The following is a 15,777-nucleotide window of genomic DNA, read 5'->3' on the forward strand; positions in this document are numbered from 1 at the left end:
CCATTATTTCTTGTCGGATTATCATTCAGTGTAAAAATTTTTGTCACTTTTGATGTCAATTCCCTTTAAAATCTTAAAGACCTGTATTAAGGGTGACTTATTAATTTATCTATTTATTGTATTAAGAAGAAGAAGGTGAGGAACCTACTCCAGGGGGTGCTGATTACCTGCGGCCGAAGCCTTTCTTCTTTGCTCTGTGAGCTTTGTCTGTTAGGGCACGTAACGGTCACTGGGGGAAGTGGAGAGAGGTGCGGGATTCGAACCCACAACCAAGCACACTTCAGTTTAAGTCATCAGCGCACAGGTTAAAAAACAAAAAACAGGTGTAATAAGTTATATAAGAAAACAACACTTTCAGAAGATAACAAAATATCATTAAAATTAATAACACAGACACGGAGAATAAATACAAAAAAAAAAATGCAAGTTGTGTTAATATGTTCGCTAAACTTCTAACTTTGAAGTGAAATTCTTATCTGATAAAAGAGTTCAACGCTTATTCTGACTTAAAAGTAAGCAAGAGGACGTCAAGAAAAAAAATATATATACAAATGTAATCAAGCCCTTTAAATACATGTGAAATTAAAAGAGAAATGATGATTAGACAGGAAAAAAGAGTAGAATGTAAGTAGAAGTGCAAGAGAGAGAGAGAGAGAGAGAGAGAGAGAGAGAGAGAGAGAGAGAGAGAGAGAGAGAGAGAGAGAGAGAGAGAGAGAGAGAGAGAGAGAGAGAGAGAGAGAGAGAGAGAGAGAGAGGCGAAAAGGAGACGTTACATGAAAAGAGAGCGAAACAAGGATGAGAAAAAAGTGGAAAGAGAGACGGGGGTAAAAAAAATTCTTAGAAGAGAAAGTAAAAGAGAGAGAGAGAGAAATGTAGCAAAAGTGGACTGAAAAAACAAAGAGAGAGAGAGGCGGAAGGCGCGAAGCTGTGGACTAAGTCGTCGACTTTGCCCTATTATGTGTTTGGACTGTTAGGACAGGTAACAGTCAATGCAGGGAATTGGAGAGTTGTGCGAGATTCGAACCCACTTCTGAGCGTATGCGGGGCCAACATACTTTCAATTACGTCACCAGCGCAGAGAGAGAGAGAGAGAGAGAGAGAGAGAGAGAGAGAGAGAGAGAGAGAGAGAGAAGAGAGAGAGAGAGAGAGAGAGAGTAGAGAGAGAGAGAGAGAGAGAGAGAGAGGGAGAGAGAGAGAGAGAGAGAGAGAGAGAGAGAGAGAGAGAGAGAGAGAGAGAGAGAGGAGAGAGAGAGAGAGAGAGAGGAGAGAGAGAGAGAGAGAGAGAGAGAGAGAGAGAGAGAGAGGAGAGAGAGAGAGAGAGAGAGTAGAGAGAGAGAGAGGAGAGAGAGAGAGAGAGAGGAGAGAGGGAGAGAGAGAGAGAGAGAGGAGAGAGGAGAGAGAGAGAGAGAGAGAGAGAGAGAGAGAGAGAGAGAGAGAGAGGAGAGAGAGAGAGAGAGAGAGGAGAGAGAGAGAGAGAGAGAGAGAGAGAGAGAAGGAGAGAGAGGGAGGAGAGAAAGAGAGGGAGAGAGAGAGAGAGAGAGAGAGGAGAGAGATGAGAAGAGAGAGAGAGGAGAGGAGAGGGAGAGAGAGGAGAGAGAGAGGAGAGAGAGAGAGAGAGAGAGAGAGAGAGAGAGGGAGGGAGAAGAGAGAGTGAGGAGGGAGAAGAGAGAGAGAGAGGAGTGAGAAGAGAGAGAGAGGAGTGAGAGAGGGAGGGAGAAGAGAGAGAGAGAGAAGAAGAGAGAGAGGAGAGAAACAGAGGAGAGAGAGAGAGAGAGAGAGAGAGAGAGGGACAGAGAGAGAGAGAAGAGAGGTGAGAGAGAGAGGAGAGAGAGAGGAGAGAGAAGAGGGAGAGAAGATAGAGATGAGAGAAGAGAGAGAAGAGAGAGAGAGAGAGAGAGAGAGAGAGAGAGAGAGAGAGAGAGAGAGTACATATGTTGTGATCCTACCAAATGCTTCGTCCTTCCGAAGATCAGCCCAGGCGCACCAAGTGACCACATATCTGCGATATTTTCTTGACTCTTTGCGAGTATCGCCTTTGGGCCTCGGAACTTGAGTCGTTGTAGGAATCTACCTCTTCAAGATGATCGTCCAACTGTTTCTCGCCTTGTGTCGCTGCCTCCAAGAGTTCAACATCCGCCGAAAAGAAAAGACTGCGACTTCGAGAGGAATGGACTTCGGCCGAACTACAACCTTTGCCTCGATGCCCGCCACCCTGACTCACTGCGACAAAGTCCTGAAGGAAAACGAAGAAACAGTAAATCGTTACATATTCACTGCAGGCTGGACTAGAGTTGGGGTTCTTGGGCAAGGAGGATTTGGCAAAGTTTTCTTATTCGAAAATAAAAAGAGAAAGGCGCTTATTGCTCGCAAGGTCGTTTCTCGCCGGCCTTCGGAACATGGATTCAGGTCGGAGGAAATGATCCACATACAGATGAGCCACCCGAATGTGCTCAAGCTGTTTTGCTGGGAACAGAGGGTCATTACGTTGTGCCTATACCTGGAGTACTGCTCCAGAGGAAACATGACGAGCAACATTAATGTCCTAAGTGAGAAAAAGGTCAAATCTTATTTCAAACAACTGTTGGACGGCGTCAAATACATACACTCGAGAGGCGTCGCTCACAGAGATCTGAAGCCAGACAACCTTCTTGTGACCAAAGATAAGGTCTTAAAGATCTCTGACTTCGGTCTTGCCTGTCTCTTCATTAAGAACGGCGAAGAAACCCGACTGTCTGGAAAGGTGGGCACTAGACCTTACATGGCACCGGAAGTACTACAGTGCCACGAGAAGAGCTACCTTGGCCCTCCTGTCGACGTGTGGGCTTGTGGCGTCATCTTCTTCAACATGATGACCAGAAGAAAGCCCTGGGCAAAGGCAGACCCCAAGGATAAGAATTACAGAAGGTGGGCCGAGAAGAACAAGGGGATATATAAGAAAGAAGCCTGGAAAAAACTGAACAAAACCTCAAGAACGCTTGTGAGTCTTCTCCTGGAACCTGATCCCCTGAAAAGATTATCTGGCTGGAGAAGCCTCTGCGGACAGTGAGCAAGTCCCGCTCTTGAACGAATATCGCCTGGAACCCTTTCTCATTAAACATTTGAGAGGATCATACTATTATCTTAAGCCTTTGGCTACAGAAGGCTTCCCTCAGCTGAATGAATATTACCACAAACCTATAATTGCATGCAGTTGTGTTCACAATACCCTGGTGCAGTGAGTGTCTATTTTCATTATGTGAGTTTCCACCCTCAAACTGATTTGTAAAACATATCAAGGAATATTGAAAACTTAAATCCTTTGCTGAAATGATAAGTTTACTGATCTTCGTGAAGCTAAAGGAGGACCTCTTTATTCTGGTTGTCGAGAGACGATCCGTTTTGTTCTGATTAGTACCAGATGACAGAAAAGGATCTTTTGCTTAAAGGAATGACAACTGATTCACTTTTAACATGGAATGAGAATAACCCAAAGTAGAAAAAATAGGTCACACCTCCTGTAAGGTAGAAAAAACCTTTTGATACATGTTTATAAAGTAAAAAAAATGTAACTGAATGAACGATGAATTCCACGCGAAAAGAATCCTAACTCCCCCAAAAAGAAAAGAAAAAAAGCCTTAGTGTAAACACAGTATGACTTACCAAATCCAGATCATCAAGCGAACCTCACAACAGATAATGGAAACTCAAGTTGGGCCACGACTTCTGCAAAGATGATCGACAAGTGTACCTCTGAAGATGGGGTAGAGGTGAACAAGGTGGAGAAGGAAAAACGGGAGAAAGGGAAGTTGTAAGAGCAAAAGTCCCCTACGTAGCTTCTGGAGGAACTATCAAGTTCGTAGCTCGTGAAGAAGGAATGATGGTAGAGGGGAACCAGAAGAAGCTTTAAGGACAGGTGGAAAACCCCTTTTGATAGATGTATATAAAATGGCGGGAAAAGCCTTTTGGTAGATGTATATAAAGTGCTAAGAAATGAGGATGCTCGCTGGCCAATCGGGTTAGGCGTCTTTACTTGCAGTGAAGGTCGAGGTGATAGAGGTTCGAACGCTGCCACCGGCGAGTTGAACCATGGACATAATTCATCTATTCGACGCTACAAATTCGTCTGTAAGGGCCACCATCCTAGCCTTCTAATCAGGGGGAGTTTGTGGCGGTAAGCCAAATCAATCAGAAATGGTGGAAAAAAGCCTTCTGGTAGATGTGTATCAAATGAAATGAAAATATCTAACCGAATGAACGACAGATTCCATAAGGGGGAAAGTATCCTCTCCCCCCAAATGAGAGAAAAAAGTAGGCTTTATATAAACATAGTACGACTTAGCAAATCCAGATAATCAAACGACCCTCACGACAGGTAATGTGAGCTTCTGAGGGAATTATGAAGCTCGTAGCTCCTCAATCTTTCAACATTGCAATGGGGTTAGCCAATGTTATATAGACATTCTAGAATCGTGTGGACCTAATCTTATCTCTGTTGTCTCTTTTCTCATAGTTCCTTTGTATCTGCCTAGACAAAGATTCGGTCCTGAGAGAGAGATAGAAAGAGGTAGAGAGAGACAGATCTATATATATATATATATATATATATATATATATATATATATATATATATATACTGTATATATATATATATATATATATATATATATATATAGAGAGAGAGAGAGAGAGAGAGAGAGAGAGAGAGAGAGAGAGAGAGAGAGAGAGAGAGAGAGAGAGAGAGAGAGAGAGAGAGAGAGAGAGAGAGAGAGAGAGAGAGAGAGAGAGAGAGAGAGAGAGAGAGAGAGAGAGAGAGAGAGAGAGAGAGAGAGAGAGAGAGAGAGAGAGAGAGAGAGAGAGAGAGAGAGAGAGAGAGAGAGAGAGAGAGAGAGAGAGAGATTTCCTTTATTCCAATTTTCATTGGGTATTCTTTACATTATTTACAATATTCACAAGAGCATTACATAGTGATACATATTTTTGTACACATAAAACATGAAGGTAAAAACTAAGAGAGAGAGAGAGAGAGAGAGAGAGAGAGAGAGAGAGAGAGAGAGAGAGAGAGAGAGAGAGATTTCCTTTATTCCAATTTTCATTGGGTATTCTTTACATTATTTACAATATTCACAAGAGCATTACACAGTGATACATATTTTTGTACACATAAAACATGAAGGTAAAGGCTAAGAGAGAGAGAGAGAGAGAGAGAGAGAGAGAGAGAGAGAGAGAGAGAGAGAGAGAGAGAGAGAGAGAGAGAGAGAGAGAGAGAGTTTCACCACCCCTTGTCACCACTGTCACCACCGCTGTCGGTCGTCGACCATACACGTATATTTGACTTGTAATACCACTCGTCTCAAGGCCCCTTGCCTTCTTTACGTGAGTTTCACTAAATATTCAAGTTCCTCTTAAGCAGTAGGCCCAATGCCTTGTATTTCCTGTAGTCTCACTATTTTCTAGGCCCCGTGCCTAGTTCTCTCGTCCTTTGGGTTAATAAAAGGGTGGTGAATTTTCTTTCTTCTTTCACTGTAATTTCACCTTGTTACACTCAGGATCTCTTTCTCTCGTCTCTACATCGTCTCTCTAGATCCTCTCTCGATCGTCTCTCTAGATCGTCTCTAGATCGTCTCTCTAGATCGTCTCTTGATCCTCTGACGAGATCCCGTATCCTACGCTAAGCTACCTTCGTCTGACGTCACTAATTTTTCTAATCCAATCTCCGGTGACTTCTGAAGTAAATGTCACTCCTTATGGGCGTGACTTTTAATTCATGCACCAATAGTTTTTTTCTCCTTCTCCACCTTGCACCAACCCGGAAAGCCATTACAATGCCACTAGCAATATCGTTTACCTCAGCATTAGTCAAACGAAGCTAACCTGCGCTTACAGAGTTTTGATTACATCATCGATTATAAAACAGTCACCACCGTCGGTGTGTTTACATAGACATAACGTCGCCCTCGAGCAGGCGTCGAGTCTGAATTATTCTAATGCCCTAGCTCATTTCCATTCGTACACTACCGGCCTCTTACAGGGCTCGGCAGCTACCCTTGGTCGTCCCGACCAATTTCTTATTTCCCTCTTACAGGCTCACTAATATATTTCTAGAATAAGCTAATCTACCCTTGCGTAATTGTTAAGCTACCCTCCAAAATACATCATTCATGCAATAAATTGGGAATAATACCTAAACATAATACCTATAAATGTGAATAACATGCATCTCAATATATATAAGGTATTGAATTAAGCGGTTACATGGTTGATTTGCTTTGACAGAGCCAATCTCCGGAATACAACAAAGGCAATCAGTGCTGCCACTAACACTGAAAGTAAGGGTATGATAAGGATTGGTAGTATATGTAAATCATTTGAGGGAGATCTTGACAATGGTCTTCTCTTAATTTTCAAGGGAGGAGAGTTTTCAGGCAATGTGAAGTTGAAGGTTGAAATGTAGGTGTCCTCGGTTATATGCATTGTATTAAGGGTATTAGAAATGGTGGAAATAGTGTCTGCATGCAATTCGCAGTTATCTTGAATAGAGACAAGACCTTCAACCAAATCCAATTTAGGACTCAACCCGAGACAATTTATTGATACCTTTGGTCTTGTTAGGGAAAAACAGGTAATGAGATCCTTGTATGTTACAATGAGGGATCTGGTCTACCAAAATTCGTTGGTAATGACAATTGTTCATAACAGACATATTCCTAACCAGAGAGTTCATGCGAAGCTTCTCGGAACACAAAAGAAAGGATGTAATTGATTAGAAAATTCACTATGAGCACTAACTTTAAATTCTGAATGGTTTATCATCTTTTCAATAGCAATTAATTTGCAAAACACACTAATCTAGAGTTTGAGTGTCTCTTCTTGTTCAATATTCATTTTTTTTTCAACACACTTCATTTTCAAAGACAGTCTTATTACTTTAAAATTATCACAATACTCATTGTATGTACTCAGATGAGAGGTCCTTAAGTCCTTAAGGTTCCAAGTCTGACCACAGCAGATCCTAGGTTTTAGGTTTCCATGTATCTGCTTGACACCAAGTTCCAGTTGTTTAGGTCTCCCCTCCCAATTACATACAAATGGTCAATACTATCTGTAAAATACATCAAGATTAATGTTCAACTCTTGAAAAATATCATTATAATATTCTCCATATTCTCCAGGGTTATTAATATTTATGCACAAAGTATTACTATAATCATCTTCATAGATCTGCAAGCTAATTTTCCTTATGTCATCTAAATGTCCTATCAATTCTTCTCTTGATTCTAAATGATTAAGTTTAAACTTGTTTCCACCTGCAGAATCAATTACCCTATATGGACCAGTGTACCTTGGTGAAAGTTTATTATTGGGTGAGGTTAGTTTGACCATTACTAATTCCCCAATTTTCAGTTCTAGTTTATGAGCTATTTTGTGTTGTTGTTCCTTCATCTCTTGTGAATACACCTGCATATGTTTCCTAACTCTTTGGTGAATACTTTGAAGAGTATTTATCCTATTGGTTATATAATCATCCATATCATATATGGGTTTTTGCTCTGCAGTCAACATTTCATATGGCAGAGTTTTGTCTTCCCCAAAAATTATAAAATGAGGTGTATCACCAGTTGCTACATTAATTTGATTGTTCAGGGTACACTTAACACAAGGAATCCAAGTATCCCAAGTTACACTATGAGGACTTATTAGGGTTCTAAGACATATAATTATCTTTTTGTTTAACCTTTCTACTACTCCATTACTTTGGGGATGGTTAACGAGTATATTGACTTTCTTGATGTGGAATACATTACATAGATTTTCCAAGATTTTGTTATTAAATTCAGTCCCATTATCTGAAACTAGGATGTTAGGTGTAGTAAAGTTACAGATTATCTGGTCATAGATTACGGAAGCAATAGTTTAAGCTTTCTTATTGATTATGGGTTGTAATATACAAAATCTTGAAAAATAATCAATAGCAACAAATAGGTATTTAAAGCCATTCTCGGACATTGGTAATTCCAATGTATCCATGTGAACTCTTTCCCAAGGTTTCTGTGGAATGGGATAGGTGAGTATAGGAGCAGGTTTTGGTGTATTTCCCTTCACCTTTACACAGTTTACACACTTTTCTATATAATCATATATAGTTTTCTTCATTCCTGGCCAAAAGTATTTAAGTTGTGCTTGTCTATAAGTTTTATCCTTTCCAGGATGTGAACTACAATCACTATCATGAAGTAACTTCAATATCTCATTTACCAGAGTTTGTGGTATAACCAACTGATTTACTTGACCTCTAGAAATATCTTTCCCATTTACAAATGTTTTCCTATACAATATTCCATTAATCAAATGAAATTCCTCTATCTTATACCCCTTTCGTAGCTTTGGAGGATCTCCTCTTGGGTTCATCAAATGCTTGATTATTGAATCACATGTCTCATCATTTCTCTGTTCTCTTATTAACATTTCTTCATCTAAAGTTACTAATTCTTCTATACTACAAACAAAATTAATCAACCCAGTCCCAGTCATTGGTTGACTAATGTTTCTAGAAAGTGAATCTGCTACATTCCTTCTACCCGGAATATATTCAAATTGAACTTCATAGCACTGGAGTATCGCAAACCATCTAGCAAGTCTGCCTCTAAGATTCTTATGCTTAAATAAGTTCTGAATAGCTGTGTGATCAGTCCAGACTCTGATGGGATACCCTAGTATCATATCCCTAAAACTTTCTAAAGAATAAATTACTGCTAAAGTTTCTCTTTCAGTTATAGAATAGTTTCTCTCCGCACTATTACAAAAGTCTGGATGTGTAAGCTATGGGTTTCAAAGTTCCATTTCTCTCTTGCATTAGTATGCCTCCTAATCCTATGTCAGACGCATCAGTACAAAGAATGAATTCTTTTTCATAGTCGGGAAAAATTAAAATAGGTGAACTCGTGAGTTTATCTTTCAACTTGTCAAAAGCTTGCTGTTGCGCAGGTCCCCATATGAACTTTGAGTCCTTTCTTAACAATGAACTTAGTGGATTAGCAATGTCAGCATAACTTTGAATGAATTTTCTATAATATCCTGTTAATCCCAAAAAGCTCCTAACCTTGTCTACATTGGTCGGAACTGGAAAATTCTTGACAGCGTCAACCTTTGAATTTACTGTACTCAGCCCGTGTCTGTCTATCTTATGTCCTAAGTAAATGACACTGTCTTGCAAGAACTTACATTTTTCAAGTTTTACTTTTAACCCAGCTTCTCCTAGTCTTGAGAATATCAAATCTAATTTCTTAAAGTGCTCCCCTGCAGTCTGAGAAACTATTAAAATGTCATCTAGAAATACACTGGCAGTGTTTCCTAACAATCCATCTAGAATAGTATTCATTAATCTCATGTAAGTTAATGGACTATTAAATAACCCAAATGGCATTCTCTTGAACTCATAATGTCCTGTTGTAGTAGAAAATGCTGTGAACTCTCTTGAATCTTCATGCAATTCTATTTACCAAAAAGTTGATTTGATATCTATAGTACTAAAATATCTATTCTCAGTTCCCAAACTTCTCAAAATGTCACCGATAATGGGTAATGGTAACCTGTCACGAATGGCGTGCTTATTCAATTCCCTGTAATCAATAACTGGTCGCATAGTCCCATCAGACTTTGGTACTAAGATCAACGGAAAATTCCACTCGCTTTTACTATGTTCAATAATATCCTGTGATAGCATTTCAGTGATGAGTTTATCTACTACAGCTAATTTAGAGTGAGGAACTCTGTAGGCTGGTATGTAGATAGGTTGTGTTCCTGGTTTTAACTTAATGTGATGTTTTAAAACAGTTGTTTTGCCTAAGGCGTCCCCCGGCAAAGCAATTGCTTTTTTATGTTTCATAAGCAAAGCAAATAAAGCTTCATCCAACTCAGGGCAATTAGTTGATTGTAATAATTCTTTATATCTATTTCTTAAGTCTATGCCTTCTTGAACTGAACAAATTGATGAAGTTGGTAATTCTATCTCCTCACTATTCTCATTTAAAATCTTAATAGGTTTAGTACACACCTGAATACATCCTATTTGTGTACCTTTCTTTAAAACTATCTCTTTATTCATAGTATTAATTACTAATACTTCTACTCTGTTCTTATTTGTCTTATAAATCCCTGAGTCCCACTTCAATCCTTTAAGTTTAACTGATTCTGGGACTGTAATTACTTCAGAGTCTACATTGATTCCTTTCAAACACACTTCAACCTTATTAATTGACATGGGATGTAACAATGTCGACCTTGTTAATCCGCAATCTGCAATTCTCAAGGCATCTGTGGTTGATAATTTAGTAATCTCTGGGATTTCCTGAACTTCTGAGTTGGGTTCACAAATTATTTCACTTTCTGTAGGGTTGGACCGCTCGGTCACGCTATCTAGGATAGAAATGTTATCTAAGGATTCATTGATTCCTGTCACTGGTCTTAAGTCTGGTTGATTTAAGAATGGGATTAACTGTGACTTCACTAAAATTCCTAAGTCAGCAGGACAAATTACCATGTTTTCTTTTCTCATAGTTGCAAATCCTATCAATAAATCTCCTGGAAAAACAGACTCTTCTACCACTATCACTGGGATGTACAATTGTTCATTTGTATATAAGGCAACTTCTAGCTCAATCTTACCTAATGTTTTTAACTGATTTCCAGTTACACCTTGCAATGTGTAACGGATTGGTTCCAACATTTTCACTCCTGGGTTCAACTGGTTTAAAACTTTACTAGTAATTACATTAACTACAGACCCTGTATCAATAAAAATTTGAATAGGCTTATTGAACACTTTACCCGCAATGAGAGGTCCTACAGAAGTTTTACCAACAGTAATTATCAGTTTGTCAGTTTCTTTCATCTCCCTTGCATTCCCATATTTAACACAATACCGCCTATCGGTATATATATGGGGAGGTCTGAAATTGTTTATTCTGTGTCTGGGGGTTTTCTTCTTAGCCCTGGGGGTACCCGAAAATTCCGGCACTCATGAGTTCTGTGTCCGATTTTATTATGATAAATACAGAATGGAGGGTTCCTACATTGATACTCATTGTGACCTTCGTATTTGCAATTTCTGCAAATAATCCCATAAAAACATTCTTGTGCTTTGTGTCCCCATGCATTACAATTAAAACATAGGATTCTGGTATCTCTATCCCTAGATGGACTTCTAGCATGCCGCCTATGTCCTACTTCTGTTTTCTTAAACTCTCTAGAGTTCCTATATTGGCTTTGTTGATTTATAGGCATTACATATGGGTTTATTGTTCTGGTCTCACTGTATCCTTGAAGAAGATAATCTACTTCTCCTAAACTTATATTTGATTTTAGATCCTTGTACAGCCTTTCTGCTGTTAAGTCATCAGAATTCTTTGCCAATAAGCTAAATGTAATCAATTTGATTACCTGTGAGATTTTCATCTTCTCACTAGATCTTTCTATCCAGTCTGAATCTTTCAAGATAGAATTCATGTCTTTTGACCATCTATCTAATCTAGCTAAGTACTCTGTGTCAGTTTCACTTGTCCTAACTTCCTTAATCATTTTTACCAATGATCTAATAGGATCCTGATCACATTTGGACATGAAATGTTTGAGAAAGGTCGTTTTGTAATTATCATATTGATTAATTTCTTCCATTTGCTGGAAGTTAATGACAAACCTCGCCCTTCCATGCTCTGGATCTATATTCTCCTTGAGAATCTCAATCTTACGATTCTCATTGGTAATGTTTTTACTAACTATAAGAGTGTCTATGAGGTTGAGGAACTTGTTTACACCATATGTGTTAGACTCTCCTGTGAATTTTGGAATATTTGTATTTGATGTGTGAATTTCGTGTCTCAACACGTTAGAATTCTGAGGGGTACTCATACTTATTACTAATACCTTGCTTTAGCCTGGCTGCTTGCGATGTCGCTTCGTGATGTCAATGTCTGTTTTGACGTCCTTCTACGGTCTTGTCATTCGTCAACGACGTTGTTCCTCCTCCATCACACACTCTGCCTTGAAGACCGCCTTGTAGATGATGATCACCTTGAAGAATCTTGAAGAATGCTTGTTCCCATCGTAGCAGTTACTTGAAGTTGTAGATTTCTCTCGTAGTCGTCTTGGAACTAATACACTCTTGATTTTGGTTGTCTTGTTCCCGTAGACTTCTTGCGCCACTTCTCTTCGGAGGTGTTTAACACTCAGTTCGTTCGTCGCACCGCTGTTCACCACTTTCACCACCCCTTGTCACCACTGTCACCACCGCTGTCGGTCGTCGACCATACACGTATATTTGACTTGTAATACCACTCGTCTCAAGGCCCCTTGCCTTCTTTACGTGAGTTTCACTAAATATTCAAGTTCCTCTTAAGCAGTAGGCCCAATGCCTTGTATTTCCTGTAGTCTCACTATTTTCTAGGCCCCGTGCCTAGTTCTCTCGTCCTTTGGGTTAATAAAAGGGTGGTGAATTTTCTTTCTTCTTTCACTGTAATTTCACCTTCTTGTTACACTCAGGATCTCTTTCTCTCGTCTCTACATCGTCTCTCTAGATCCTCTCTCGATCGTCTCTCTAGATCGTCTCTAGATCGTCTCTCTAGATCGTCTCTTGATCCTCTGACGAGATCCCGTATCCTACGCTAAGCTACCTTCGTCTGACGTCACTAATTTTTCCAATCCAATCTCCGGTGACTTCTGAAGTAAATGTCACTCCTTATGGGCGTGACTTTTAATTCATGCACCAATAGTTTTTTTCTCCTTCTCCACCTTGCACCAACCCGGAAAGCCATTACAATGCCACTAGCAATATCGTTTACCTCAGCATTAGTCAAACGAAGCTAACCTGCGCTTACAGAGTTTTGATTACATCATCGATTATAAAACAGTCACCACCGTCGGTGTGTTTACATAGACATAACGTCGCCCTCGAGCAGGCGTCGAGTCTGAATTATTCTAATGCCCTAGCTCATTTCCATTCGTACACTACCGGCCTCTTACAGGGCTCGGCAGCTACCCTTGGTCGTCCCGACCAATTTCTTATTTCCCTCTTACAGGCTCACTAATATATTTCTAGAATAAGCTAATCTACCCTTGCGTAATTGTTAAGCTACCCTCCAAAATACATCATTCATGCAATAAATTGGGAATAATACCTAAACATAATACCTATAAATGTGAATAACATGCATCTCAATATATATAAGGTATTGAATTAAGCGGTTACATGGTTGATTTGCTTTGACAGAGCCAATCTCCGGAATACAACAAAGGCAATCAGTGCTGCCACTAACACTGAAAGTAAGGGTATGATAAGGATTGGTAGTATATGTAAATCATTTGAGGGAGATCTTGACAATGGTCTTCTCTTAATTTTCAAGGGAGGAGAGTTTTCAGGCAATGTGAAGTTGAAGGTTGAAATGTAGGTGTCCTCGGTTATATGCATTGTATTAAGGGTATTAGAAATGGTGGAAATAGTGTCTGCATGCAATTCGCAGTTATCTTGAATAGAGACAAGACCTTCAACCAAATCCAATTTAGGACTCAACCCGGGACAATTTATTGATACCTTGGTCTTGTTAGGGAAAAACAGGTAATGAGATCCTTGTATGTTACAATGAGGTCTACCAAAATTCGTTGGTAATGACAATTGTTCATAACAGACATATTCCTAACCAGAGAGTTCATGCGAAGCTTCTCGGAACACAAAAGAAAGGATGTAATTGATTAGAAAATTCACTATGAGCACTAACTTTAAATTCTGAATGGTTTATCATCTTTTCAATAGCAATTAATTTGCAAAACACACTAATCTAGAGTTTGAGTGTCTCTTCTTGTTCAATATTCATTTTTTTTTCAACACACTTCATTTTCAAAGACAGTCTTATTACTTTAAAATTATCACAATACTCATTGTATGTACTCAGATGAGAGGTCCTTAAGTCCTTAAGGTTCCAAGTCTGACCACAGCAGATCCTAGGTTTTAGGTTTCCATGTATCTGCTTGACACCAAGTTCCAGTTGTTTAGGTCTCCCCTCCCAATTACATACAAATGGTCAATACTATCTGTAAAATACATCAAGATTAATGTTCAACTCTTGAAAAATATCATTATAATATTCTCCATATTCTCCAGGGTTATTAATATTTATGCACAAAGTATTACTATAATCATCTTCATAGATCTGCAAGCTAATTTTCCTTATGTCATCTAAATGTCCTATCAATTCTTCTCTTGATTCTAAATGATTAAGTTTAAACTTGTTTCCACCTGCAGAATCAATTACCCTATATGGACCAGTGTACCTTGGTGAAAGTTTATTATTGGGTGAGGTTAGTTTGACCATTACTAATTCCCCAATTTTCAGTTCTAGTTTATGAGCTATTTTGTGTTGTTGTTCCTTCATCTCTTGTGAATACACCTGCATATGTTTCCTAACTCTTTGGTGAATACTTTGAAGAGTATTTATCCTATTGGTTATATAATCATCCATATCATATATGGGTTTTTGCTCTGCAGTCAACATTTCATATGGCAGAGTTTTGTCTTCCCCAAAAATTATAAAATGAGGTGTATCACCAGTTGCTACATTAATTTGATTGTTCAGGGTACACTTAACACAAGGAATCCAAGTATCCCAAGTTACACTATGAGGACTTATTAGGGTTCTAAGACATATAATTATCTTTTTGTTTAACCTTTCTACTACTCCATTACTTTGGGGATGGTTAACGAGTATATTGACTTTCTTGATGTGGAATACATTACATAGATTTTCCAAGATTTTGTTATTAAATTCAGTCCCATTATCTGAAACTAGGATGTTAGGTGTAGTAAAGTTACAGATTATCTGGTCATAGATTACGGAAGCAATAGTTTAAGCTTTCTTATTGATTATGGGTTGTAATATACAAAATCTTGAAAAATAATCAATAGCAACAAATAGGTATTTAAAGCCATTCTCGGACATTGGTAATTCCAATGTATCCATGTGAACTCTTTCCCAAGGTTTCTGTGGAATGGGATAGGTGAGTATAGGAGCAGGTTTTGGTGTATTTCCCTTCACCTTTACACAGTTTACACACTTTTCTATATAATCATATATAGTTTTCTTCATTCCTGGCCAAAAGTATTTAAGTTGTGCTTGTCTATAAGTTTTATCCTTTCCAGGATGTGAACTACAATCACTATCATGAAGTAACTTCAATATCTCATTTACCAGAGTTTGTGGTATAACCAACTGATTTACTTGACCTCTAGAAATATCTTTCCCATTTACAAATGTTTTCCTATACAATATTCCATTAATCAAATGAAATTCCTCTATCTTATACCCCTTTGGTAGCTTTGGAGGATCTCCTCTTGGGTTCATCAAATGCTTGATTATTGAATCACATGTCTCATAATTTCTCTGTTCTCTTATTAACATTTCTTCATCTAAAGTTACTAATTCTTCTATACTACAAACAAAATTAATCAACCCAGTCCCAGTCATTGGTTGACTAATGTTTCTAGAAAGTGAATCTGCTACATTCCTTCTACCCGGAATATATTCAAATTGAACTTCATAGCACTGGAGTATCGCAAACCATCTAGCAAGTCTGCCTCTAAGATTCTTATGCTTAAATAAGTTCTGAATAGCTGTGTGATCAGTCCAGACTCTGATGGGATACCCTAGTATCATATCCCTAAAACTTTCTAAAGAATAAATTACTGCTAAAGTTTCTCTTTCAGTTATAGAATAGTTTCTCTCCGCACTATTACAAAGTCTGGATGTGTAAGCT

At 38.7% G+C, this 15,777-nt stretch overlaps 1 protein-coding gene across 1 annotated transcript; it reads left to right on the forward strand.

Annotated features, from left to right (window-relative positions):
* Positions 1–2,080: 2,080 nt before the first annotated feature.
* On the forward strand, positions 2,081–3,046 carry LOC143036018 (serine/threonine-protein kinase Chk1-like). Its single transcript, XM_076203276.1, has one exon. It carries the CDS (start codon positions 2,081–2,083, stop codon positions 3,044–3,046), a length of 966 nt encoding a protein of 321 aa, XP_076059391.1.
* The last annotated feature ends 12,731 nt before the right edge of the window (positions 3,047–15,777 follow it).

This window comes from Oratosquilla oratoria, chromosome 20 (genome assembly GCF_046742065.1).
Source record: "Oratosquilla oratoria isolate Oo_2021 chromosome 20, ASM4674206v1, whole genome shotgun sequence".
Taxonomy (NCBI): Eukaryota; Metazoa; Arthropoda; class Malacostraca; order Stomatopoda; family Squillidae; genus Oratosquilla; species Oratosquilla oratoria.